The sequence below is a fragment of the Cryptomeria japonica genome, chromosome 10 (assembly GCF_030272615.1).
Source record: "Cryptomeria japonica chromosome 10, Sugi_1.0, whole genome shotgun sequence".
NCBI lineage: Eukaryota > Viridiplantae > Streptophyta > Pinopsida > Cupressales > Cupressaceae > Cryptomeria > Cryptomeria japonica.
Window position 1 is genome coordinate 735,147,673 of NC_081414.1, and position 27,989 is coordinate 735,175,661.

At 37.0% G+C, this 27,989-nt stretch overlaps 1 protein-coding gene across 4 annotated transcripts; it reads left to right on the top strand.

Moving 5' to 3' along the window:
• The first annotated feature begins 21 nt into the window (after nucleotides 1-21).
• Nucleotides 22-27,989, top strand: LOC131032253 (transcription initiation factor TFIID subunit 11). Of its 4 annotated transcripts, none has more exons than XR_009359246.1 (3): nucleotides 22-645; nucleotides 8,622-8,709; nucleotides 27,413-27,428. XR_009359246.1 is itself a non-coding variant. In XM_059213529.1 (3 exons), exons 1-3 carry the CDS (start codon nucleotides 292-294, stop codon nucleotides 27,300-27,302), a joined length of 600 nt encoding a protein of 199 aa, XP_059069512.1. In that variant the 5' UTR covers nucleotides 23-291; the 3' UTR covers nucleotides 27,303-27,317. The 4 variants fall into 4 exon arrangements, 2 of the variants coding, with proteins under 2 accessions (XP_059069512.1, XP_059069513.1); XR_009359245.1 differs by lacking the exon at nucleotides 27,413-27,428 and adding an exon at nucleotides 27,141-27,158; XM_059213529.1 differs by lacking the exon at nucleotides 27,413-27,428 and adding an exon at nucleotides 27,141-27,317 and having other exon boundaries at nucleotides 23-641.

Here is a 27,989-nt window from a genome sequence, read left to right on the forward strand (position 1 = left end):
GAGACCATGAGCTAAATTTCATCTGGGCCCAAAAAATTAATAACAAGGAGTCGCATAAAACCTTGTATGGAGGTTTACGGCAGCAGCCGCCTTAAATAAGTTGAGAAGGCTCTCCAGGCTCCATGGGACCTGCACGCTAGCCTATATAAAATAAAAGCCTGAGCAATCCCGCAGGTCAGGCTCAAAAATTGGAAAGGTAAAGTCTTTTCATTTAAGTTCGCGCCAGCCATTTCGCACATAAAACTTTCTGAATTCCTAAAACAGCACACACACCTACTTTTAGCAGAAGAAATGAGTCTGGATCCATTCGAAAGCGCCTTCAATGAGTCTGTTACACCTCCCGACTCACCACTTCCATCCCCTACACATTCAGAAGCAGCAGCAGCAGTGAAACAAGATTTGAAGGACTCCTCTAGGAACAACAAGGGCAATATTTCTAGCGATGATGAGGATTATGACGCCCCTGATGGTCCTCCACGGCCTCAGGAGGAACACCAACAGCCTCCTAATCCTCCCGACGCTGCTAAAGCCACCGCATCTGCTGCCAAAGATGAGGACGACGATGACGAAGAAAATGAGAATGTGGATGTTGAATTAGGCAAATACCAATCTGAAGACCCCGATAAAACAGAGAGATTCACGTATGTATGGATTTTTTTTCCCTTCCTTACAAAATGCTTGGCAATCTTACAACATGCATGAGCCTAATGAAAAGCCCAAAATCACAGAAGTTGAAGACGAAACATCCCCAGTTTGTATTGTTTTCATGTAAATTTTATCAGAACACAATTGCCAGATTATGCAGTTGTAGGTAGCAAATTGCCCCTTTTGTAAGACTTCTGCTTTATGCAGTTACAACACTGCTACTATTGCAAAACTGCTGCTTTAAGCATTTATAAAACCACTCCACTGATTATGAAGATAGGATTGATAGAAACAAAACTGCCATTTAGTTTTTTCACACAAATCCTATTCTTTTACGGGCTGTAACTTCTGTATAAGGACTCAAAATTACGTGGGATACATTTGAAAGTGTGTAATTTTTTGAGAGGATTTCAAACATGTAATATTATTCCACTTTAAATATCTCACTTCTCCTATTTTTTTCTACTAACAAGCCTGCATTTATGAGGTCATAACTTAATGTAAACATCCTTTACAGTTGATTAACTTAAATGACTTGATAATTTTCCATGATCCAGGTGGGGATACTAAAAGCTTCATTTTTTCAGGAGTTAATTTAAATTTGGCTTTTCTGTCTTTAAATCTATTTCATCTGTATATAAATGTGTTCTCCCTAAAATTTGTTGAGGACAAATTCTTTAGGGATAGTATGCATGACTGCATTCCTCCACTATTAACAGGGGATGCTTCACTTTGACTTACTGCCTATGGTAACATACAGTCTGAAAATACAAAACTGTATACATATTTACATTGAAATGCAAGCGGGGAAGTGGGTGTTTATCTGAAACTCTTTCATCATAAATGTTGTACATATAAAAGAAATTAAAAGGATAAGACAACCTCAAAGGAGTTGTGATAGAGCTCTTATTTTGAGGCTGGTTTTGTGAAATTCAAGAATATAGGTCTGCTAAAATAGTATAGAGATCTAGAATGAACATGATAGCATAAACCATTCAACATGCATGGAGAAACAAATAATCATGCACTATAATGTAGAGTATCTAAACAAATAGAATCATTAATAGTGAATGCATGCTGGCCAAAACACCTTTTATGGCATTCAACTTTCTCTTAAGTATCTCTGCGCAACAATCATAATGGTCTTCTGGTATTAAATGATTTTAAGATATATTTCAAGATGTCTACAATGAAACCACACGCTCTATTTATTGCAAATAAGTAGTTATGCTAGGATAAAAAACTAGAAACTACCTCACAGCTAACAAGAACCTAACCAAATGACTTAGAATGTAGAACAAATAATTAGAAAAAAACTGTGGTTAACCATGGCCTCGCACTAGGGGCATGCCAGTTTCAACTGCTGACTGAGTAAAACTGTTGACTGGGGTTTTCAGTAAAAATACCATAAAAACTGTGAGCTATTCAATAAATGAACTGCTGTTTTTTTTTTAAATGTAACCAACCTTAACCCTAAAAGTTAATTTTTTGAGGAATTTGGAGCTTGCTTAAAAGTGGTTTACTTATGAAAAATGATTACCCTTGAGTTCTGTAAGGGTTACTGCCATCCTCATATCCTAACGTTTACTTTAAAAATTGAAAAATAAAAATTATTTTGCACTGCGCTGAAGGGAAATCCAGGGTTTGTTGTACTCTTATGACTTAAGTTGTAATGGGTATGCTGTACATGATTGAAAATTTGATTCTTGCCAAGAATTTGAGAATAATTATGTGGTGTATTTTGAACTTAATTACTGCTGCAAATATGTATGTATTTCTGATTTTTATATATTTTTGAATGGATGAACCCAAAACAAACTCAACCTTAAATTTTGTTGATCAAACCCATGAACTGAACCTTGAACCCAAACTTAAACCAGTACCAAGACCAGTAACTTAGGTTCTTGAGTTTATAGCATTCATTCAAAGGGTTCGCTCTATAAGTGAAGAATATCTCCAAGAAGGTGGAGCAATCCTGGATCACCAAGGCCAAACAATCCTAATGACCCATGAATCATACCGAATTGCTCACCACCATTAGAAAATAAAAAAACCCAAAATGATAAGGTAAACCCTCTTTTTCTCATCTGTTCATCTTAGACTTTGGATTTTACCAGTTGCTAATTTGGGTTGTGCCCTGCAATTAGGCAGAAGTAACTAGAACCTAGGTGGCAGTTTTGGTGAACAAGCATGATCATGCATTTGAACTGTGAGCATTATGAGGTCAAAGAAGAAAAACTCAAAATAAGTTTCATCACTTTGTGCCCAACAAGAGGGTTGTTTGTTACCTAATGGGCATCCTTGGAAGTCTGATTGGTTGTCTTGAAGTGAGTCAGTAGCTCTAAATCTGGTGCTTTGATGCTCATTAGGATGTCTGAAAGCAGGGGATATTCATTTGTCCTGGGAGGCAATGTGATCATGGTGACGCAAAAGTCACACCTAATTGCAGGCTAATCGATTATCCCAGTTCTGTGAATGGTAAAAAGCCAATAGTTTTATATGTACCTGGTAAGAATGTTTCTCCTAATGTAATCAGTCTTCTTGGTCAAGGTCGTCATGGAACAAGACAAAATTTACTGTTTTAATGCTGTTTCTAAAGCATTCCATAGTCACTGTGATGTAACACGAAGCTTCATCATTGTATTTTGTTTGCAATCATGGAGCACATTTTTGCATGGAAGAATTGCTTTTAGTTAGCAATTCTAGAACTTGAGGACATTGTTCATGGATTTTACTCTGTACGGTGCTCTTATACCTGCATTTGGGATTTTTTCGTAATTCTAGATTAATATTTTGATTATATAGTGCCTGGACTTTGTATCAGGTCCAACTCAATATATTGACATTATTATTTGCCTGTTACAAAACTGATCATTAATTATTTCAAACGTCCTAAAAGTTTGTACACTGTTTCACATCCTAATCTCACATCCTTTCGAATTCAAAGAAAAGTTGTACTATGGAGTATGGACGGTAAGCAAGCAGGGAAAATACTTATTACAACAATGAAGTGGTGTTAGTTTTAGGATCAGATTTGTAATAAGCAGAAATAACAACACATGAACAATAAACACAACACTTTTACCCTGGAAAAGCCCTCCTACTCGAGGGAGAAAAACCCAGCAAAATATATATCTCATATATATAGATATCAGAAGAACAAGAGCAGGAATCTGCTTTACAAGTCTGGCCTTACTCAAGGCTGAATTATTACAAATAATTATAGCATCACTCCTTGATGCTGAATATGATCTTTCCTTGATTAGTTTGATTTGCTGCTAAGGTGTGAACTTGAAGTTAGTGAATTGATTGATTGATGAAATGAAATGATCATCACCTTCTATATATACAAAGTAAGGTGCCTCTCCACAAGCAAGGTGACTCTTCACAAGGGTTGGTCTTATTCAAGAACCAAGGTGACTTTTCATCTTGGGTCGGCCTTATAAATATAAAATAATAATAATTAGATAGCATGTCCGACTTGCCTTGGAATTATTTAACTAACATTTATTCTTTCGAATTTGAGAGAAGGATATCTCCTGAAGCTATAACATCAACACTCCCTCTTAGCTAGGGAGATATATTTCCAGATATCCACGTCATGGAGTCTCTCAACATGACACCCACAATGGCTACACCCATTTGTGGAAAGCTCAAAGGTTCATCATGGAGTCTCTCAACGTGATGTCGTCATGGAGTCTCTCAACATGACGTCCATCATGGCTACTCCCATGTGTGGAAAAACTCAAGTACAAAGGGTTCATCACTGAGTCTCTCAACATGATGTTGTCATGGTGTCTCTCAACATGACGTCCACCATGGCTACTCCCAGAGGGTGGACAAAATCACATCTTCGTCTCAGAGATGGACAAGGGCTTTCACCTCAAATTTCTCTGTCCCAGAAGAAAATGCATTATCAAGGGCTTTCACCTCAAATTTCTTCGTCTCAGAGAAAAATGCATTAACAAGAGCTTTCACCTCAAATTTCTACATCTCAGAGAAAAAATGCATTAACAAGGGCTTTCACCTCAAATTTCTCCGTCTCAAAGAAAAAATGCATTAGCAAGTGATAAAGTGACTCCCTCTGAAGCTCCAAGTTCTTGCATCAACCTCCTAACCTCCTCGTCCAAGGTTGCCTCTGTTGGTTTGTCAGACTCCCTTTGAATCTCCAGTTACTTGCATCAACCTCTTGACGTCCTCGTCCAAGGTTTCTTGCAATGCTTGCCTTAGAGGAATGGTTTCCAACGCACACCTCCAGCACTACTTACTTGCAAGAGTTCAGGACTGTCCTTCTCAACCTCATCCTAGATCAACCTATTATGAATAGGTTTGCAGAGCTACCAATGTCAAATCCAGATTAACTATCTTGTGCAATTCTGTTCTCTACAACTTGAAGAGGTCTTCCAAGGACTTAGCACTTGGCCTTGCAACACTGCAACCCACTTAGCTAATACCTTCACTTCTCTTCAGCAAGTCACAAAACTCCCTCTGAATGTCATTTGAAGTAGCTGATCGCAAATTCTCCATCCAAGGCTGACCCAACCATGTGCCGCTGAGTGAAGAATCATGAGAGTTATGCACCTCCAGCTTAGTCCCAAGGCTGCAAGCTATGTCTCCATGTCTCTTATAAAAATTGCTCAAGACTGTTGTAGATTTCTTTCTTAAACCTACACTTAATCTGAAAGATATTCAATAGTTTCTACTCTTGATCTGTTCAAAATGAGATAATTATCACTGCATAATTTCACATTCAATCTTGCTCTCTTGATCTCTTCTAAATCTGCATATGGATCTGTGTTAAATCTGTATGCTCACAATCATTCACACCCATTCTTCTTTGTGATATATGATACTTCTTTAAGGTTTACACAAGTTCTTTTATCTCTGCTCTTGTATCTCACATTTTCATTCTCATGCTTTCTCACAACACACCGCTTTATACTTTTCATCCACCAATCTATTTTATATCCTTTTGAAAGAATGAATAGGCATATCTAATGATGATGTCCCTTCTTGGAGGTCAATCTTTTATTTTCATTGACCGCTGCCTTTTCAAATATAATTAATCACATGCGTTTGTGTATTCTCTAGCGCAAAGATAATGAGATCTACAATGTATATGTATGATTGAATACCTTCGCTAATCAGCAAAGATGAACCCCAGCGCCTCCTACAATGATGGATTTCACGATGGCAACAGAAACAACACTTCTAGCAATAGAGTCCATCCAGCATGGAAGATACGATGCCAACTTCAATGAATATTACTTCCAGAAGGCACAGGCCCGATATCGGGATGTTGAAATGCCCGAAACCTCCAATCGAAGCGAATAACCCAAACTACTTTGCAATGTTAATATTAACAATGTTCTGGCAATATCGTGACTATTTGTGTAGGAAAGCTCAGCATCAACGATAGTAATGTCTCCAGATACGACTCAGCATTACAGTGCCTAGAATGGCCTCGAACCCTTACCAATGACTCTGGTTTTCAGATAGCATTCGACCCACCAATGCTCTGCGGCCTACTATACTCAACCCGATCACTGGCATACATAACTGGGCACTCCTATAATGGAATCCCGATGAAGTTCCAGACATACAATAAGTCGGCAGATGTAAATATTACGATGGTAGCAATTTTCAACAATATTCAAGCTGTATTCGATATCATTAGTAAATCCACCGCTTCCTCCAATATTGGGATTTTCTTTGTCCTGTGAACATTCAAATGCTCATAAGTTGAATCCAAATAGTCAAATATTCGTGATTCCTTCATTAATGCCTCCAAATGAAATTCCGCACTTTGTCATATGCTTACGCGATTTCTATGGTGGCTTAAATAATAGTTTCAGGATGCCACATTAGTACTGATAAACCTCTGAAGGTGCAACAAGAGGAATAAATCCCAATTTAATCCAGATATGCCAGATAACAGATTTGTCTGCCTGGAAAAGAAATGATTATAATCCTCCGATTCCCTTGATGCCTCCCGAAGAACACCAATCTCGAAATGTATTCAATAAATACTGCCAACTGATATATTTCTGCCAACATGTAAAAACTATGAAAAAAGAATGCTGAATAGCCACGACTGGGTTTTCGTTCTCAAATTCTTCCTAATTAAATCCAAACATTATTCAAATTCCCGTCATTCAATGAAAGCACACTAGTAGAGGCGTCTGATTTAATCTTCCTTTCAATTTCAAACTTTTTCCAGCAATATCGCCACCCGAGAAGAAATTCAATAAGCCTCTCAAACTGAAATATTTCTCCACAGATCAACTTGACTGCTTAAATCTGATCGGATCTTAAACCCACTCTGATACTGTGTTAGTTTTAGGATCAGATTTGTAATAAGCAGAAATAACAACACATGAACAATAAACACAACACTTTTACCCTGGGAAAACCCTCCTACTCGAGGGAGAAAAACCCAGCAAAATATATATCTCATATATATAGATATCAGAAGAACAAGAGCAGAAATCTGCTTTACAAGTCTGGCCTTACTCAAAGCTGAATTATTACAAAGAATAATAGCATCACTCGTTGATGCTGAATATGATCTTCCTTGATTAGTTTGATCTGCTGCTAAGGTGTGAACTTGAAGTTATTGAATTGATAGCAAGTCCGACTTGCCTTGGAATTATTTAACTAACATTTATTCTTTCGAATTTGAGAGAAGGATATCTCCCGAAGCTATAACATCAACAAGTGGAACATGTTTCCATCTATTGAACATATTCACTGCTCTTTGTTCTCTTGTCCTTTCAAATTCAGGGAAAATAATCTTTACAAGCTCTAAGCAAGCATACTTATAAACAGTCTTTTGTTTCTCTCCCTCTGCATCACAGCAATATGCAAACAACCTCACGTCTAAGCTCCTCAAAATCTCACACAAAACAGTAGCTTAAAACATGGCCTTTTTCGTAGGAAGAGAACTGAAGCACAATTTTTCTGTCCAAGTAGAATCTGCTCAATTGGCTTTTATTGTTGCATATCCTCTTATGCATTATTGATTATTTGGACACTCTGAATATATAACTTAATTTCAGCATCCTACTCATGTATAGGTGCTCTTTTTTTTGTTGGGTTTGATTCAAGATTTGGCCTTACAGACCACTTTAAATTAAGCTTTGTGAGAAGTGTTGGTACCATGATTTCATTTTGTTATGATACACTAGGAAGATGTTAGGTTGTATTGCATGAATTGATGTATACTTTTGGAAGCAGACTCAAATTTGGTTTCTGAATGGGTTTTTTGAGCAAACTCAAGAATCCACCAAAGATAGTTACTGATAGTGCATCAATCTTCGGCATGAGTTACACCATGAAATCGAGTGCTCAGTTTAGGCTTTCTCACAATGCAAGTACACGTAGAGGATTCTATAAAAAATTACAATGAAAAATAGAAGATTTCACAAAGCACGCATAAGCAAATTTTGTTAGGAATGAGCAAACAAGTACAAGTGGAAGATTCCTAAATGGTGGTCATAAAACCAAAAGGAAAAAGGTGAAAAAAGAACACAAATTTTACAATAATAAAAAGGTATTAGGTAGTAAGCCACATGGTGGTAGCCCATACTATCTAGTTAAATAGCACCACAAATGAAGAAAATATTTATGCACACTGGATTGAACTTGCATTGATTATTAATTAGATCTTCTGGGGTTTGTCATGTAATAACTAATTTACTTAGATAACATGTGCAAGATCCCATTTTTAGTTTATAGTAGCATTGTTTGATTGTTACCTCTTGATACAGACTTTTTTGATAACTATGCGACAAAGTTTCAGTATGGTCACATTGGTAATGTGGGGATATGATTATGATATCATATGCTGAGATTATTGGAGTAAAAATTGTAGAAAGTTTTTGCTGTATTTTTTTGTTTCCTGGTCTGCAAATTTCCTTCCCTTTCTTCGTTTAGTGAATTGCTGAGCTAGGTGTGTTTTCTTTATTTTTTCTCAGGGCTATATTGAAAAAGTTTACACCTGATCAAATGGAGAGATATGAATCTTTTCGAAGGGCTGGGTTTCAAAAAGCAAATATGAGAAGGGTATGTTAATTTGTTAAGCTATTGAACAAGGGAAAAATTGCCAATACAACAGCTTTTTTTTTTCGTTGCATCCCTTATGTTTATGCTTATGCATTGACTACCAAGTTTTACTTCTTTACGACATTTTAGGAATCGTGTAACAATATTAAACAAGGTTACATAAACATAATTCTGTCCTTGGTAGGAAATGTAGGAGAACGCTGATGCATAGATTGTAGTAACTGTACATTTTTCTTCTTTTCAAGAGCTGAACTTTCCTGTTATCCCTTCTACATTTAGATAAATCAGATTACATATATTCCATAACTTTTTTGGTAGATATGCTTAAGATGATCTTTAATCAACATCGATATTGCATTATATGATTCATTATCATGCGTTAATCTCCTTATATGTGTTTCAAAAGTTATATGCTGTTGAAAAACACACAATCTCTTAACTCGATGCATTATACAACCCTTTTGGCTGGCATCTATATCATGTATTGACATTCCAATATGTACAAGTTAAAACTACACATTTTCTCATGCATGATACATGTATTGCATATCATTCTTCCAATCTCAACTATATTACTACCAACATGTGATTCTTCATATGATTCCACAAAACAGTAACTTACAAGTATTTGTTGTTCTTTGACTTTGTTTGCGACTAAATTCAGACTCCTTGTTGCTCTTGGGAACAAGGGCCATGCTTGTAGTTGTAGTCATATGTTCAACTTGTTTCTTTTGCTTCCTCATCCACTACATTCTTTGCAATTTTACAAGATAACTGCCTCCTCAGGGCCTTCAAGGACATGAACATTCTTCCTTGTATTCAATGTCAAACACTTAAAAAATGTTCTCTGTAATCTACTATTGATGGATTGCTTTCTCAACAAACTTAACAATAATTCTCCATCTGGCTGTGTGGTCTTCTGAAGATGCACATGAATTGCCTGTGCATGCAATGTCTTCATTCGACATTCAACTATATTCCTTGCTTTCTTGAGGTCATTGGCAAACTTACACCTTATATGGCACTTTATTTTTTCAGTGGAATATTGTAATAGTTCCACTTGAATTATAGTGCTAACAATGGAATATTGTAATAGTTCCACTTGTGTTTCTGTTTTCCTTTTGGTCTGTGCTTGACTCTTTGTTGCTGGTGTGTTCCTGCTTTTTTGCTCTTTGTTGGCTTCTGGTTGGCTGTGAGTATCTTTATGGCAGCTTCTTGTAAATAAGGTTTCGGGTCCCTTCAAAACCCTGTTTTACCCCTAATAAAAAACATTAGGTGTTTAGTAGATACTTGTGACAACCTTCAAAATTGTGCTTATATTAGTTAGCTTGGGATATTCAATATATTAATTTTATTAGATTTCCACAATCCATAAGTGTATCATTTTAACTGCTTCTGGATTTGATTGAGTGTATTTTTTTGCATCAACGTTTTAGATCACACTTTGTGATCCATCTTCAGGATGTTAGAGAGTGTCCGGAGATGCAGAATTGTAAGTTGCAGACATAGCTTGGCTCAAGGTGATTTAAAGAATAGAAGTAGAGTGGGGAAGAAGCACATGGAACCAGAAGGATGAGACACCAAAAAAACACAATTCTTAGATAAAAAAGAGGGACAAATTAAAACTATATAAAAGGAATTGTAGTCAATTCAATTGAATAATCTTATTATATGTAACCATATTATATTCAAGTAATAAAATGACATAATATAATAAGAGAAAATGAAGTGCTCAAATTTTTGATTAAAACAGGACTAAAAACTTAATATAATGTGATATGATGAAGAAAAGCAACTGAAGATATAATAAATAATTAAATATATAATAATGCTATATAGTAAAAACAAAAGAGGACTATTGTGATGGTATGATATTAAATTTTTAAATGACAGTACAACTGAATAAAGAAAATTATAAATGGGAGTATCTTTGAAGAGCACACTTGATGACCTACAAAAGTGATAGCAAATGGGTACAAAATGGTCTATTCTTTGACTACATGGGAAGAGACAGAAAGAAAAATTAATAGACATTTTTCATGTGAATATTTGCTGAATTTTAAGCAGTTTTGGATCCTTGACATTGAGAGCAATCCACCACTGAAAATTGGAGCTAAAAGTCTGCAAAAACCAAGGTTTTATCAAGAATTAATGCCCAGCATGACAGCTTGGTTGTCTTGACAGCCAACTTGTGGGTTCGCTAGGTCCACAGTGCTAAAAATTTGCAGAGAGGTTCCTTTCATGATACTGATTAATTCCTCTAACTGGCACTTTGTCTGGTTCTTCATTAATTTTTCCAGATTCTACCTGGAAACACCAAATTCTATTAGAAGAGAATTGGAGGTAGAGAAAAGTCGTCACAAAGCTATGGATTTTTGGGAAAGTGAAGTGGAATAGATGGAGGAAGGGTGCAAGGAGAACCTGCAGATTAATTAGAAAAATAAATGAAAATCAAATGAAAACCATCAAAGAAACAAGCTCACCCATTGACGATAGAAATCAACTACTTAGTGATTGAGATATGCTGTGGGCATAAAGGTCAAAGCAAACACATCTCTGAAATTTTAGAAGCAGTATAGAATTTTCTGCCTATGAGAAGAATATCCTAAAGTTGAGAAAGTGACATTTTCATTTTTCATGTGTTAAATTGAGGTGAAGAAGGGTGGGTTTTATAGGTTTTTCAAGGTAATTTGAGAAGAAAACATTGCAGGTAAGAACCACTAACAATTAATGAATCCGCCATTTAATTTTTGTTGTGGGAAAATGAAAGGATTTGGCTGCCACTTTGTGCCGTGACAATAGAAGAGGTCCTTAGGTCCCAGGAAACTAAATTTTTATTGTAATCTGAATTTCTAAGGGAGCCATCTGTAATGTCCCCTACCAAAACTGTGCCTTATACACAGTAATAATCCTATTCCATATTGTTATAGTGTCTACCAATTCTAATTGAAGGGGAACATTTTAATTACATCTAAGAATATAACCACGTATTAATCATTGACCACATTAATTATTTATCATGCATGATTTACAATAAAGGAAATTCATAACATAAGTGAGATCATACCTTAACCATTAGCTGATAACCTGATTATGGATAGCCATGCAATCACAAGAATGGCACACACAATTTCTACAGCATATACATATTAATGGTTAGCCTAATTTTATAATACTAACATGCAGACAGAAGAAAGTATCATGGACTAGATGGGAGAGCAAGGGCTGCTTGCCTACCAAATCCAAGGGCTGATTACTCCCAACTCCCTTGCGAGATGGGTAGTTCACCTATGCTTCCTACTTAATCCTTAATACACTCAAACATTCAGACTTCACCTCTGTCTTGGGCAGACTGGCAGGGAAATTACAACAGGCCTCTTGACTCCATGGGAAAATGAAAGGATTTGGCTGCCACTTTGTGCCGTGACAATAGAAGAGGTCCTTAGGTCCCAGGAAACTAAATTTTTATGGTAATCTGAAGTTCTAAGGGAGCCCTCTATTAGGGGGAGTTAAAAATCAGGGTAAGCTTCATAGCACAAGATTCTAGGAAGGGAAGAGGTGGGTTGGACATAGGCTACATGATATGGACAATATTTAATAGTCTGATTAAAGGGGAAAAAGGAAACAAAAATAAAGTTAGAATGACGGTAAGGAGAGCTTGGAGAAAGGAAAGACGTTAAATGAAAGGACAAGGCATAAATGATAAGAGAAAATAAATGAGAAGGGTAAGAGGGAAAGACAGATCAAGGATTGATAGGGATGACCTAGGAGGGGTAAAAATGGCTAAAACAAGGCCAAAATGTAAAACACACAAATGGAAAAATGCAGTTTCTGTTAGTACACCCCTCTGGACAGATGAGATCATGTTCCCACCAGCTTTGGAATGAGGTGGATCATCCCGTCTCAATTGAGGATAAGTTCTGCTAGTTTTGCTGCCTCCAAGAAGCATAGATAGAGTAGCACTTTATTTTTAGATGCACCATATACTTATGAGATACAGGGGAGATAGCATTGCTTGTACAAAAACATTGTTGGTTCAGTGTCTACTTTCTTTTGCTACCAAATGTCTGGTGTTTGGCTGTTTTCTTGATGGAGATTATCACCTTCAAGTGTAAGGCTTTATACTAGTTTATATGAGAACCCTGTTAATTTTGTAACGTTGGTCGTACTATTTCATGCTTCCGATATATATATATTAATTTGATTACATATACTAATATGTTAACGTTAACTAATGATAAATAAAACTAAAGTTAACTTATCGCGTTTGACCAACGGTTACACTGTTCATGGTATCGGGTGGCAAAGCGATTCTCAAACAAGTTGCACTCCTTCCGATCGGGTAAGTAAACGGTGACTAGTTTATATACTGTGGTGAGAGGTACATAGGGAAGAGATGTGTCTTCCCACGTGGGAAGACACATCTCTTCACTACGTAACCCCTCATCCACTTATATAGCATGCTTACATTGAGGAGGATGCATACACTGAAATTGATAAGTGTGGTGCATCTTTAAAACACGCTATAGCAGATAAAATACAACTTTCAAATCATATCTCCATCTCTTCTATTTTGATCACAGAATTTTGAAAGAACTTAACATGGTATCAGAGTGAAGTTAAGGAAGATCATATTAAAATTCTGTAACGATCTCATAAAATTTCACCAAGCTCTTGCTAAGATCGCATTCCCATAATCCTAATGGCAACCGGAGTTAGGTTTGAAGATAGATTAGATGGAGCATCAAATTTTGTATCTTGGAAATTCAGGATCATGCTTGTTTTGAAAGAAAATAAAATTGACTCCCATGTCAAAAGTGAAATTCTTGAACCCTCTGATGATACAGAGAAAATTCAGTGGAGCAAGGATAGTGAGAAGGCCCTTAAGATAATTGTGGATCCAGTAAGAGACCACATTGTACCAGTCATTTCTAAATATGAGACGGCCTTTCAGATGTTCAAAGCACTAGCTGACATTTATGAAATCAACAACACTAGCAGGGTTCTCACCCTAAAGAATCAACTACACCATATAAAGATGAATAAAGGAGAAACAGTTACATCCTATTTCTTGAGGATCACTGAGCTTAGGGATCAACTATCCACTATTGGACATCTAGTAGACAACAAAGAACTTGCTATGATGGCCCTAAATGGACTTCCTACCTCATGGGAATCGTTCATTCAAGGAGTCAGTGCTCGTTCTAAATTTCCTAAGTTCGATAGATTGAAAACCGATTGCATTCAAGAGGAATCTTGGCTTGTCACAAGAGGAACAAAACAAAACAATGGTAATGAAGACATTCAAGTTCTAAACTCTAATTCCCACAAGAAAGGAAAGAAGAAGAACTTTAAGAGAAAGAGGGACAACAACTCAAATGGGAAGAGGTTTTCAAAGAAGAAGAGAGACATTTCTGAAGTACAATGTTTCAGATGTGACCAATATGGGCACTATGCAATGAAGTGTCCAGACAGGATCAAACAACAAGCTTCAATGGTAGAAATTAAGAAAGGGAGTAATTCCGAGAAGCTAGTCTTCTACTCAGCCCTCTCTAGTTAAGTCACCTCCAGTTTCAACACATGGGTGATTGACAACGGAGCATCTCGACATATCATTGGATTTTGTGAGCCCCTAGATACACTTGTGGAAAGTTCAAATGAAGAAGTGACAATTGGTGATGACTCAAATTATCCAGTTATGGGAATAGGAACCTGCAATATCAACCTAAAGTCAGGCATATCCCTACAGCTGACTAGAGTTCTATTTGTACTTGGTATAAAGAGAAACCTTGTCCCAGTTTCTGCACTTGAAGATAAGGGCTACAAATTAACCTTTATGGAAGGAAAGGTACTTGCTTGGCCAAAGAACTCCACCATCAAGAAAGCCCACACCATTGGAGTAAGACAAGGGAGCCTCTACAGACTTTGCACCACTCCACCTCTAGCCTTGATTCGTGAGACTCCAGATTCGAATGAACTTTGGCACAGAAGATTAGGGCACCTTCATTTCCATGCCCTACCTAAGATAGAGAAGATGGTGATCGGCTTACCCAAGCTAAGTAAAAAATTTGAAGGAGCCTGCAAAGGGTGTGCCTTGGGAAAGAATACTAAAGGGTTTTTTAATTCTAGCAACAGTAAATCCAAAAATGTATTAGAATTAGTTCATTCTGATTTATGTGGACCCATGTCTGTACCCTCATTAGGTTGATTTTTATATTATGTAATATATGTAGATGATTATTCTGGGGCTATGTATTAAAATTAGTTCATTCTGATTTATGTGGACCCATGTCTGTACCCTCATTAGGTGGATTTTTATATTATGTAATATTTGTAGATGATTATTCTAGGAAGACTTGGATATATTTTCTGAGGTACAAAGAGTATGAAGAAATCCTTTCTAAATTTAAGGAATTCAAAGCTCTTGCAGAAAATATGACAAGTAAAAAAATCATAACCTTAAGAACAGACAATGGAGGGGAATACACTTCTGATATGTTTAAAGATTATTGTATAAATGCTGGGATTAAGAGGGAGTTAACTGTACCTTATAACCCACAACAAAATGGGGTAGCTGAAAGAAAGAATAGGACTATAGTAGAAGTTGCTAGGGCTATGTTGTTTGACCAAAATATAGAAACCTCATTTTGGGCTGAAGCATCTAGGACAGCTGTGTACATTCAAAATAGATGTCCTCATTCTCTTCTTGACAATTAAACCCTTGAAGAAGCCTTTACTGGCAACAATCCTGACATAAGTCATTTCCAGATCTTTGGGTGTCCAGTCTATATTCATGTCCCCAAAGAAAAGAGGTCAAAGTTAGAACCTTCTAGAAAGAAAGGAGTATTTGTTGGGTACAATGAAACCTCTAAAGCCTACAGAATATACATACTTGGTCAAAGACAAATTGAACTAAGCAAAGATGTCATCTTTGAGGAAGATATAGCATTCAGGAGGTCCAAAAGCTCTAATGAATTAGAACACCAAGATCCTCCTTCAAGCTTGGATGAGGATTTCACCCCTGAGATTCAGAGGGAGACCCTTGAAGATGCTGAGCATGAAGTTCAAGGCTTACCTTTAGAAGAAAATTATCCTGAAACTAGGAAGAGACCACTTTGGGCTAAAAAGATGCTTGAAGAAGCTGAAAATTATGTTGCTCCAAAGGGGACCTTTAGAGAAAGTAAGAGACCTAACCTATTTTCCAATTATATTGCCTTGATGAGTGAGATCATTGATGCAAAACCTTCCTGTGTTGGAGATGCGCTCAAGCATCAAGTTTGGAAAGATGCTATGTCAGAAGAGTATCAGTCAATTCGGAAAAATGATGTCTGGCATATTGTGCCTAGGCCTAAAAGCAAATCTGTGGTATCTTCTAAATGGCTCTTCAAAATAAAAAATGCAGCAGATGGCAGCATTGAGAAGCACAAAGCAAGGTTTGTTGCCAGAGGTTTCTCACAGAAAGAAGGTATTGACTATGAAGAGACATTTACTCCTGTTGCTAGATACACTTCTGTCTGAGCAGTTTTGGCTATTGCAGCATCTAAAGGATGGAAAGTCCATCAAATGGATGTCAAGACTGCTTTTCAGAATGGTAAGATTGAAAAAGAAGTTTATTTGGAGCAACCTGAAGGTTTTGTGATTCATAAGGCCGAACACATGTCTGCAGATTAAAGAAAGCTCTTTATGGACTAAAACAGGCCCCTAGAGCATGGTATGAAAGAATTGATCACTCTCTTGGAATTAGGGTTTTTCAAGAATGAAGCAGATCCAAATCTCTACTACAAGGTAATCAATGGTGAAATATTAATTCTTATTCTTTATGTTGATGATCTACTAATCACAGGAGAGGATAATTGTATTTCTCGATGTAAGAAAGAATTAGCCTTTGAGTTTGATATGAAAGATTTAGGAATTCTTCACTACTTCCTTGGATTGGAAGTTTGGCACCAGGCAGATGGTATAATCCTTAATCAAGGAAAATGCACCATTGATATACTCAAGAGATTTAGAATGTTGGAATGTAGATCCATGACCACACCTATGGAGACAAATCTACACAAGCTAAAGGAAACATTTGCATTATTTGAGTTTGCAGATCCTACACTCTACAGACAGATTATTGGATCTCTGATGTATTTGGTAAACACAAGACCTGATATATGTTATGCTGTAAATGCACTAAGTCAGTTCATGTGTGAACCTAGGGAAATACATCTTGTTGCTGCAAAGCATATTCTGAGATATCTTCGAGGAACTATTGGTTTTGGTTTGAAATTTAAAAATGTAGAACTTGACCTACATGGATTCATTGATTCTGATTGGGCTAGAAGCATAGTTGATAGGAAAAGCACATTAGGATGTTGCTTCAGTTTAGGATTAGGAATGATCTCATGGATATGTAGAAAACAGTCTTCAGTTGCTCAGAGTTCTACAGAAGCTGAATACATTGCAGCCTCCATGGGAGCAAGAGAAGTTGTATGGCTCCGGAAATTGCTTGTAGGACTATTTGGTCAGCCCTTAAATCCTACTGTCATCTACGGTGACAATCAAAGTTGCATCAAGCTTTCAATGAATCCAGTATTTCATGAGAGGTCTAAACACATTGAGATTCCTTATCACTATGTTCGAGATATGGTGGAAAGGAATGCGATCCAACTGAATTATATTAGTACAGGTGATCAGATTGTAGACATTCTTACCAAGCCTCTCTCCAGGATCAAGATTGAACACTTTAGAGATAAACTTGGTATGGTTGAAAATGCTATTTAATTTTGAGATAGAGTCTCATTTATTCTGATATACTAATATATTTAAAGATGTTTAGTGTGTAAACTCTTTTATTTGTCATGTGTGTGACTCCATGACTGCATGGGCCTTCTGTGAACATTATTGAAGGGTGACGACTTTTCAATAATGAACACTTGTTTCAAATTGATATTGTAAGGTGACGATTTTACAATTATCAATTTAACTATCTTGATGGATATCATGTGACTTGATATCTGTGGACATGTCATGATAGTATATATATCTCTGAGACATTATGGTAGATATCTGTTGGTTGATATCATTAAATAAACCATAATTATGATAGAGATCATTATGGTGAATATTATGAACATAATATTCGTGGACATGCCATGAAATCATTATCAGTATGGTAGGCATCATGTGACTTGATGCCAGTGCACATACCTTACTTAATAACTATGAGTTATGGTGAGTATCATGAGACTTGATATCCATTGTTGAACCATATCTTTGAATATCACTATGGTGTGATATCTCCTCTCCTCACAATCAATGGATGAATTGTGATGTTTTCTCTAACATGAAATGTGTCCTCCCTAGTTAAGAGGGAGTGTTAATTTTGTAATGTCGGTCGTACTATTTCATGCTTCTGATATATATATATATATATATATATATATATATATATATATATATATATATATATATATATATATATATATTTATTAATTTGATTACATATACTAATATGTTAACGTTAATTAATGATAAATAAAACCAAAGTTAACTTATCGTGTTTGGCCAACGGTTACACCGTTCATGGTATCGGGTGGTAAAGCGATTCTCAAACAAGTCGCACTCCTTCCGATCGGATAAGTAAACGGTGACTAGTTTATATACTGTGGTGAGAGGTACGTAGGGAAGATATGTGTCTTCCCACGTGGGAAGACATATCTCTTCACTACGTAACCCCTCATCCACTTATATAGCATGCTTACATTGAGGAGGATGCATACACCGAAATTGATAAGTGTGGTGCATCTTTAAAACATGCTATAGCAGATAAAATACAACTTTCAGATCATATCTCCATCTCTTCTATTTTGATCACAGAATTTTGAAAGAACTTAACAAACCCTATATGAGATTATAAACTTGGATATAGAAATTATCATTCAACTAACATACGGTCTAAGTCTGGGTTTCACCTATATAATTTTCTGAAAGAAAGGAACTCTCATATATTTGTAGCTGTTCGTTGTCTGCTCCCATAATGAGTTGGACCCTCCCCTGTTCGTTGTCTGCAATCTTTAAACAGCTACAAAAGAGTTGTATTAAAAAATCATGGAAGGGTTCCCATGAGTTTGTTTTGACTGAGATCAAGCTTTCTCAGCCAGAGTAGAGAGGAGAGTGAGGAATCTAGGCAGTCTTTGAGACTTAGAAGACTTGTTACATGAAGCTAGCAAATTCTGCAATTCTTTGTCAAGGTTACTCTTGAACAACATCTAGTTGAACCAATATGGACTCACAAACAAATGATAAAACAACTTCTTAGCATTCACTTTGCTTTGCAAAATAAAAAATGCAGACAGGAGGGCATTGTTGGTTAGAAACAAGGAATAAAATACAGAGTTATTAATGAAATCAAACTCGTGATCTCATATTATTGTGGTGGTCAAAGATTTATTCAAATACATTCTAAGAGCTGCCAAGAAGAAGAGATCATTAATTGAATCCTTTTCAATATGATATTGACTCAAACTCCCACATGGTTACTTCCTTTCAATAGTAGAGAAGCTTTCAAGAGTCACATACTTTGTGTGGGCTCATGTTTATATTTTTCGTAGATATATTTAAATCTTCACGTTTTTTAAAGTTCAGCTTCTTGCAGTTTGTTCCAGTTATTTTTAGTTTTTTTTTCATTTATTCTTATTTTAAAAATATAGATATAATTTTTTTTATATGCTGTACCATAAATCTGTTTGTTTTTTTGCCATCCCCAAAATCCCATTTTCCTGTCTCTGAAACTTGGGAAACACTGGAAATTTCCAACGGAAGGCACAGATAAGAGTAATCATATAGAGTAACAAGGTGTCCCAATTATAAGCTTCTCTTAGAAAATAATGTTGTAACTGTAAGCACAAAACATTCTGAATTTTTGCTTTTGCACAAAGGGCTATAGGTACCCCCCAATCAAAGTGCCATCTGTCTCATGGTAGAAGATAACTCCTTTATTATTATTTAATTGTTTAATTGGCTCTGGTCTGGTCTATTTGGAGACATGCAATATTCTTTCAATGATCAATCGGCTCCTTGCTATTGGAAGATTGTTTTTCTCTAGATAATTAAACTTATGCTTATGCTTTGAAGTTCATATTGGCATGAAAACAGGTACCATAACAGCAATTGCTGATCTCCGTGTGCAAATGATGGTGAATAGCCCAGTAGAAGCCTTGTTTTATGAAAGTCTCTCTGAAGTCTGCAATGATGAATGTGCTTTTGAGTTCCTCACTACCAATGACTAGATTCACTGTAATTGATATAGTTATACATATACATATGGTACTTGAAAAACTAGTTTTGAAAAGATGTATGACAGTATTACAGTATAGGAATAAGATTTCAAATGAGACTATAGGAAATTTGAAATACTAAATCTAAATACCAAGATTTTTTCAATGCTAATTGTGTTGTTATATGAAGCCTAATTAGACTCGGAGGTTAAATTTTCTCTACTTCTATCGGCACAGTTTCCCCCTATATTTTTCAACGGGGGTTTGGGGGCATTGCCCCTTGCGGGGTCAAGGGGCAGTGCCCCTTGCGTGCTCCCTATCGCGATACAAGGCGGGGTCGAGGGGCAACGCCTTGCGAGGCCAAAAATACTTTTATTATTTTCTAAAGGCATTGGGTGTTATTTTTCTATTGGCCCACATCCAATTAGGGTTGCCCCTTAACCCCCCAAAAAGTCACTTTTTAAAAAAAATTAATTTTAATTTTTAAACATTGCATATACATGGGGGCGATGGGAGACGTCTGGGCATTTTCTGCACGTCTCTCGAAGGACAGGGAGATGCCCAGACGTCTCCCAAGGAGACGTGGAGGCTCCACGTCTCCTTGGGAAACGTCTGGGCGTCTCCCCGTCTTCGGCGGCGCTTGGGTGGCAGTGGCAGGACGACAGGGGATGTCGCGTCCCCGTCCCCGTCCTGGAGACGTCCCCGTCTCCGAGACACGACCAAAAAGGGGGGGGACCTGTCCCCGTGGAACCTTCTTCCTACCACCCACACCTTTCCACTTTATCACCTACCCCCATCCTAGCCTACCCATATCCTATCCCTATCCTAACCTACCACCCTACCCCCTTACCCTTTTTCTTTATAACTCCCATTATAACCTACATCCCCTTTACCCTTTCATTACCCCCTTATACCTCCCACTCCACTTTATTTCCCAACATATCCTAACTCCTTCCAACCCCTTTTACCTCCCACATCCTAAACCTCATTTCCCCCTAACTCACCTACATTCCATCATTTATATCCCTTATGTCCCCCTTTCCTCCAACATCCCATTGCCCCCTCTTTGTCCACGTAGCAGCTCCCCTTAAACATTTCATAGCCACTTTCCTCACATTTCTTTCACATACTGGGCCCCACACACTCCGAAATGGGGAATTAAATAAGTCTTTTAAGGACTCTCCTGCTGGGCCTCACAAAATCAGAGATGGAAATTTTAAAAGTTTTCACATGTCTTTGCCACATCATTGCTGGGACCCACCAACCACTGGCTGAAATTTTGGAGTGAAGAAAAAGTTTCTTAAGGCATATTTAAAAGGTAAAACAGAGAGCATCCACCTCACCATCCCCAGCACATGCCTAAGCCCCTTCAATCCACGTTAAACCATGAGGCAAGGTGTGGCAATAAAAGGATAAAGAGCTGGCCTTTGAGTGCAGATGTGTCACTTTGATAGGGATAGAGCAAGAAAGACCCTAATATCCAACGCACATATAAGGGAGACATATCCATCAGCAAATTACATCATTAAATAGCCCAGACTCTTCCAAAAAGCAGCATATTCATCTTCCACAGAGCAGAATCTCTTCAATTACAGTGAATTTATTGAATGATATTAGCCTCCTCTTGATCAGATTTAGTGAAGAATCACAAAAAATCAGAGGTAAGGGATATGATTTGACTGATGCAGAGTTAAAAATCGGGTCTGATTAGAAGCAGAAGCACTTAATTCATTCAAATTAGATCTCTTTTATTCATATAGAAAGAGGACAGATAAGGATAATATGTACTTTATAATGTTTGATATCTTATTGTTCGTCTTGCAGGTAAAAGCAAAAGGGCAGGTATTTCATTGTATCGTCAGATATGGAGCAACAACAGCAAGTTTGAGCAAATATCAGACATTAATGAGAATTTCCAAGTTTTGATTTGATGTTTAGCTAGGAAAAGGAGAATAGGTTATTCATTTTAAACATCAAATAGTGCAGATTGAGAGACAACTCCAACAATAGAACAAATGGATGCTTAAAATTAGACCTACAAGCAGTCAATCAGACCCAAGATGACAAGTATATAATTTAACCAATCCAAGTTATGGTTTGCAAAGGAAGCCAAAATGACTGATCATACCATGAGGTGCAGAGATGGTTCAGAAAACCAATCACGTCAAAAGTTACAAAGGTCTCTCTAAAATCTTGGCTAGGCTTTGATCTACAAACAAAATTAAAAAACCGTTTCCAAAAAACAAAGTTAGATCAAGTGTTGCAAAGGGTTGTGTTAAAAAAACTGATCAAGTTGAGAAGTGCAAAGGAGGTTATTCTGATCACTAAATACAAACAAGAGCAATCTGACTGAATTTCATTAGATTCGGGTCCCTGGCATTATGATCCAAGCGAAATTCCTCTTTGTGCATTCTCAAGGGTCAAGTGGATATGTCTTCTCATTCGAATGGTTTAAATGATTAAGCTAGGATTCAATGAAGCAAAGGCAAGTGAAAAGATTGAATGAGGAATTTGGCATTTCGCTCCTGTACCTCTTAAAGGGACAGGAGCGATTTTCACCCTAAGCCATGTACATTGCTCTCAAATCAGAGCGAATTCTTCCAAAGCCTCCCTCTTGCTTCCAATTTGGATCAAACTCATGCTCTGAAGCTTTGATGAAGGAGAAATTGACTTATACATGTCTTTGAAAGTGAATTGAAATAAAGTTCAATGATGGAAAAGGAAGAATTTGAGCCAAAATGCTAAATTCGCTCCTATACCTCTCAAAGGGACGGGAGCGAATCACCTAAGAGACTACGTAGCTTGCTAAGATACCCAAGCGAATCTGCTAAAACAGTGACTTTGCTCCCAAATTCCAAACAAAATTGCCCCCAAGGTGCCTTTTGAGGATGATTCAAGGCTGAAATGGCATGAGCAAGGAGGAGAAGTGAGTGTTTGATCAAAGCCTAAGACATATTTGTCAAGAGCGCTCATGTACCTTCCATAGGTATAGGAGCGAAATTTCTTGAAGAAGAGTGTTTTGCTAATTAAGATATCTAGACAAGCCTCCTTGAAGGTGATTTAAGCCTTTGCCGCATCATGAACCTCAAAATCCTTGAAAGGTCCTAATTTCTCACTCAAGCAATTGGACGAATCTTGTTAGGGAGCAAATCGACTTGATCATGATGGAAGGAGGATTCAAAAACTAGGATCTTCCAAAGGTACAGGAGCGAGCCTCTTGGAAGGACCCCCTATCTCACCAAATGCACTAAGAAGATCTTGTTTTAAGCGAAGTTGGGAGCAGATTGACTTGAGCACGATGAGAAGAGAATTTGGAAAATCAAGTCTAAGGTAAAGTGAAGGAGAAATAAGAGATGAATTGAGCTAAGTAAGAGGTTCGCTCATGTCCCTTCCAAAGGTGCAGGAGCGAAACCTCTTGAAAAGGAGTGATTTGCTAGTAAAGATGTGTTAAAAGACTTCTTGAAGGTCATTTTAACGTTCAAAACATTCTAAGTATCTTGGAGAACATGAGTATTTGAAAGGCGAGAGAACTAAGAGCAACCCCTAGTTCGCTCATGTACCTTCCAAAGGTACAGGAGCGAAAAGCATTGAGGATGAGTAATATGCTAATGATGGTGTGTTGTAAGTCTTCTTCATGGTGGTTTCAAATGTTCAAGCATCCTAAACATCATGCAGATCGTGAGAACTAAGCTTGCCTTCATTAAATATTGATGAAAATTTGACTTATATCCTAGCTCGCTCATGTCCCTCTCTAAGGTACCAAGGCGAAATTCTATTAAAGGAAATTGCATTATGGTAAAAAACCAAAAAGATCAAGAGAAAACTAAGTGCAAGTCAACCGAGAAACATTTGATGCATTTATAAACCAATCTCACTTTGGCGGCAAAAGCAAATTCGATTTTTTAAATAGAAGTCGGCCAGCTAAAGGTAAATACAATTGATTTATTCATCCAAACTAAGTCGGCTTTCATCAAAGAAGTGCATTCTCCCATAAAGGCGCCTATATAAGGGAGGTTGATTCTTAAATTATTCATCATTCATTTCAAACATTCTTCTTCAAGGAGCGAACCTAAAGCAGATTTAAGAAGCCAATTTCAAGTACTGAAAGTGAATTCTAAATCTTATGAAGGTGAGATAATAATCTTCACTAGACATATTTCAAGCCTAGACCTGGTTCAATGAGAGCAAACTTGAAGAGCGAAATCCTTCAGCAGTTAAGAAGCAAATTCCAGATTTGTCAACAATCTTCACAAGACGAATTCAACAAGAGCGAATTTGAGGAGCAACTGAATTCATTAAGGCAAATTTCAAAAGTAGATTTCATTAGACATATTGGTGATTAAGAAGCAAATTCCAGATTTGTCAACAATCTTCACAAGACGAATTCAACAAGAGTGAATTTGAGGAGCAACTGAATTCATCAAGGCGAATTTCAAAAGTAGATTTCATTAGACATATTGGTGATTGAGGAGGCAAATTTCAGGTCTTATAGAGGCAGGTCAAGACAAAATCAACACTTTTAATCTCAGACCTGATTCTTTAACGGGCAAGTTTGAAGATCAGTGATCCTCCTAAGAAGATTTTTTTTTATATACTTAAAGCAGATCAGTCACTTTAAGGCGCAGAGTACATCCTAACAGCAGCAAAATTCAACAAAGGAAAGACTGAATTCATCATAGCAAGAGCAAAATTGCTCAAGCAAAGGACAATCTCCCTAAGCCTGCACCTATCAGACCTGCAAATCACATAAAATCAGAGATTATGTCAAATTGAGAAATTGTATAAACTATGTATCATATGTTTTTGATATTCACTTATTTGTTTTGCCGCAGTCAGAGGGACTAGATTGGAGGGAGATCGGAATGAGGATCTCAAGAAGAATATTCCAACATCAAGGTCAAAGGAAGACCTCTTCAAGAAGATCTCATAGACAAACACGAGAGTAAAGGAAAGGTACGCTATTCCTCAGGCACATCAAGGCCAATGGAGGATTGACCAAGGTCATCACAGAGCAAGGATAAGACAAGGTGGCATCCCAATCACTATTCCTCCAATCAGAAGGCTCCACATCAGCATGTCCAGATTCGATGAACCACGCTTACACATGGAGACACAAACTCTGATGTACCTACCCTTGTTTCCTATTGGTTCACAAACATTGAATGTAATTTTCTCATTGGCTAAAGGAGTTTGTTGTAACAAACCCTAATTAGGATTTTCATCTTGAAATCCTTGCCATTGATTGTAAATCAATCAGAGCTATTGAAATGTAAAGAGCTCTCTATATAAAGCTCTGGCTCTTCATTTGTAAAGGTTAATAGTTGGTTAATAGTCAATAGTTAATAGTCAGTAGCAGAAGAATAGTGAATAAAGTAGCAATTAGAGTAGAGTAGGAAGAGAAGGCAAGACATTGTTGCCTTAATTGTAAAAGACTCAATTTTCATTGAAGATATGGTGAAATATGTTGTTTCTTTGCAATGTGCATGGTTTCTTGTTGGATCTTCAAGTTTGATGGTAGATAATTAGATTGAATGGACAAAATTGTTGAATGCACTTGTGTGGAATCCACCTAGTCCATACCACTAGCCTCTTACTGATTGTAAGTGCGCCCTCGTGGTCAACTGACATTGAATGAGCTTAACTTCAATTTGTTATGCGTCTATTGTTCATGCATTAACTTGAATGGTGATCAATGTTTGATGGTAATGATTTGAACATACCCAAAACGTTCCTTAGAAGATTGCACTGAGCTGGTGTCGAATTGTTTAGTTTGATGGTGAGACCAAGTCCGGTAGGACTCCACCTAGTCATTCATCTATCTTCTTGCATTCTAGGTCTTAGAGAAGACTTCCTAAACCCTCAATCTTTTTTTTTTAATCTCCCAACTAGTAGATAGGACTCGAGTTCCAGCATATCAAAGCATTCAGACAATCGAATGTAAGTCCCCTTGTGAATCCAACAAAATCACATCACACCAACAAAAGCTTATCCACACGTAGAGACCCTACATACCAGAACCTTGGAGTTATTTCGATTGATCCCTAGGCGAATCTTCAGCATTCGAATAACTTTGTTCAAGAGAGGATAAGATACTTATGATATTTTATTTTGTGTTCGCATGTGCATGAAAAACACATTAACAGGTCGCAATATTTATCACTTCATTGGAAGCATCAATTGACTTAAAAAAACATTAATTGTCCACGTGGAGCCATTAGGAAATTAATTAATGTTTAGTTCTTGCTATCCATCTGCTCTATTAGACAAAATAGTGTATCCCTTTTTGTGCCAAACCCTTGTTCGGACCTTCACTATAAAATTGTATGTATCTCACTCACAACATCCTTCAACAAGGGCCCGCTCAATCATTTTCTTGAACCCTTTTCCTAGTACAATCAATGCATTGACCAATGACTCACACTCGGTGGCTTCTCACAACATTGAATCTTACATTGTTATAGCACGAAAAATTGGCACATGCTAGTGTTGCCACATGACATTTCTCTTGGTTCCACGTAACATGTGAGCAGAGGCAAGAGCTCACTATATCAATCTCCGACTTCAGATGACAAGTCATCACAGCTGTTGTTGCCTGAGCTGTTATCTTCTTTCCGATTTTTTTCTCCTCATACAAAGCAAGGAGAGCCTCAATCTCTCATATAACCTTAGGCTCTATTTAATTAGAGAGGCATACATCTTGGCCATGGGTTTGTTCAAGGTGATATTGAGGTGATTGATATTGCCTCCCATCCACAACTCATAGTCAGTGTACACCAACATTTTTGAAAGGAAAACAACAAAAAATGAAAATCAGAAAACGACGATAGATTGCCTTTTGCTTTTGGATGTAAAACCTTTTGATCGTCTTCTGTCAATATATACATTTGTTAGTTTCCCACAATGAAAAGTGAAAGCAAGTTAAAATGTGAGAGATTTGTTAGGTCAGTGTTCTAATTTTAAAGAAGTTTTGTTTGGCGTTGATGCTATTGAAATTTCATAGAAAAGGGAAGAGGTTGCAAATGCAAAGGCTTAGGATTATTAATCTTGATTTCCACTTCCATAACCACTCAAAATCGAGTATTCCTGTTTGTTAATTGCTTTTATTATCTTTTATTATCTTTTGAATGATTTAAGTTTTGTTGCTGACCATTACGTTTCAAACTGCAGCTGTTACAGAACATAGCTGGTTGCCCAGTGTCAATGCCAATGACTATTGTTATGTCGGGAGTAGCTAAAGTGTTCATGCTATACTACCTTGTGTACTTTACTTATATGCGTAGAAGAGTAGAAGAGACCGATATATATTTAATGGCTTTCAATCAATGCTAAATTGACATTCCAAAATTATTTGTGTTCTTGCTTAGATATTTTTATCAATGTATTTCGAAAGGGACTTAAGGATGATGTTCTGATTTTATTTTCCTTTTATTGTTTTGTAGGGAGGATGGTAATGACAGAGAGGAATGAATCTGGTCCAATCAGGCCTTGTCATCTCCGGGAAGCCTATAGGAGACTAAAACTGGAAGGCAAAGTACCTAAGCGAACAAGGTCGAGGCTCTTTTTGTAGGGGGTGCTGGTATACAAGCATTGGAAAGCAACATTTCACATGTCTGCCTTCTATTTTTAGTAACAGGGAATTATCAAATGGTATTTTAATGTTTTTTCAGTGGCAAATTCCTCTGTTAAAATTGTCAAAATCAATGTACCTTTCCTTATATGGATTCAAACTGATGTGACTAAATCTAACCATCATATGGACTTGAATGGTTTGGTTGATAGTTGAAAAGTTTATCCATTTAGTAACATTGCCAGAGGTTGAAATGTCTCAACTCAATCAAGGTTTTTGGAAACAATTGTGTGAATGATTTTCATGTTTTTCCCTGGTGATGCACCTCAAGTAAGATCTGAAATGTTGATTGGTAATCTTTCACTGTTGTTTCCAAAAACCTTATGTAAAAATATTTATGGACTGTGGAACATCAAATTTGAATATAATTTTTTACTTGATTCAATCTT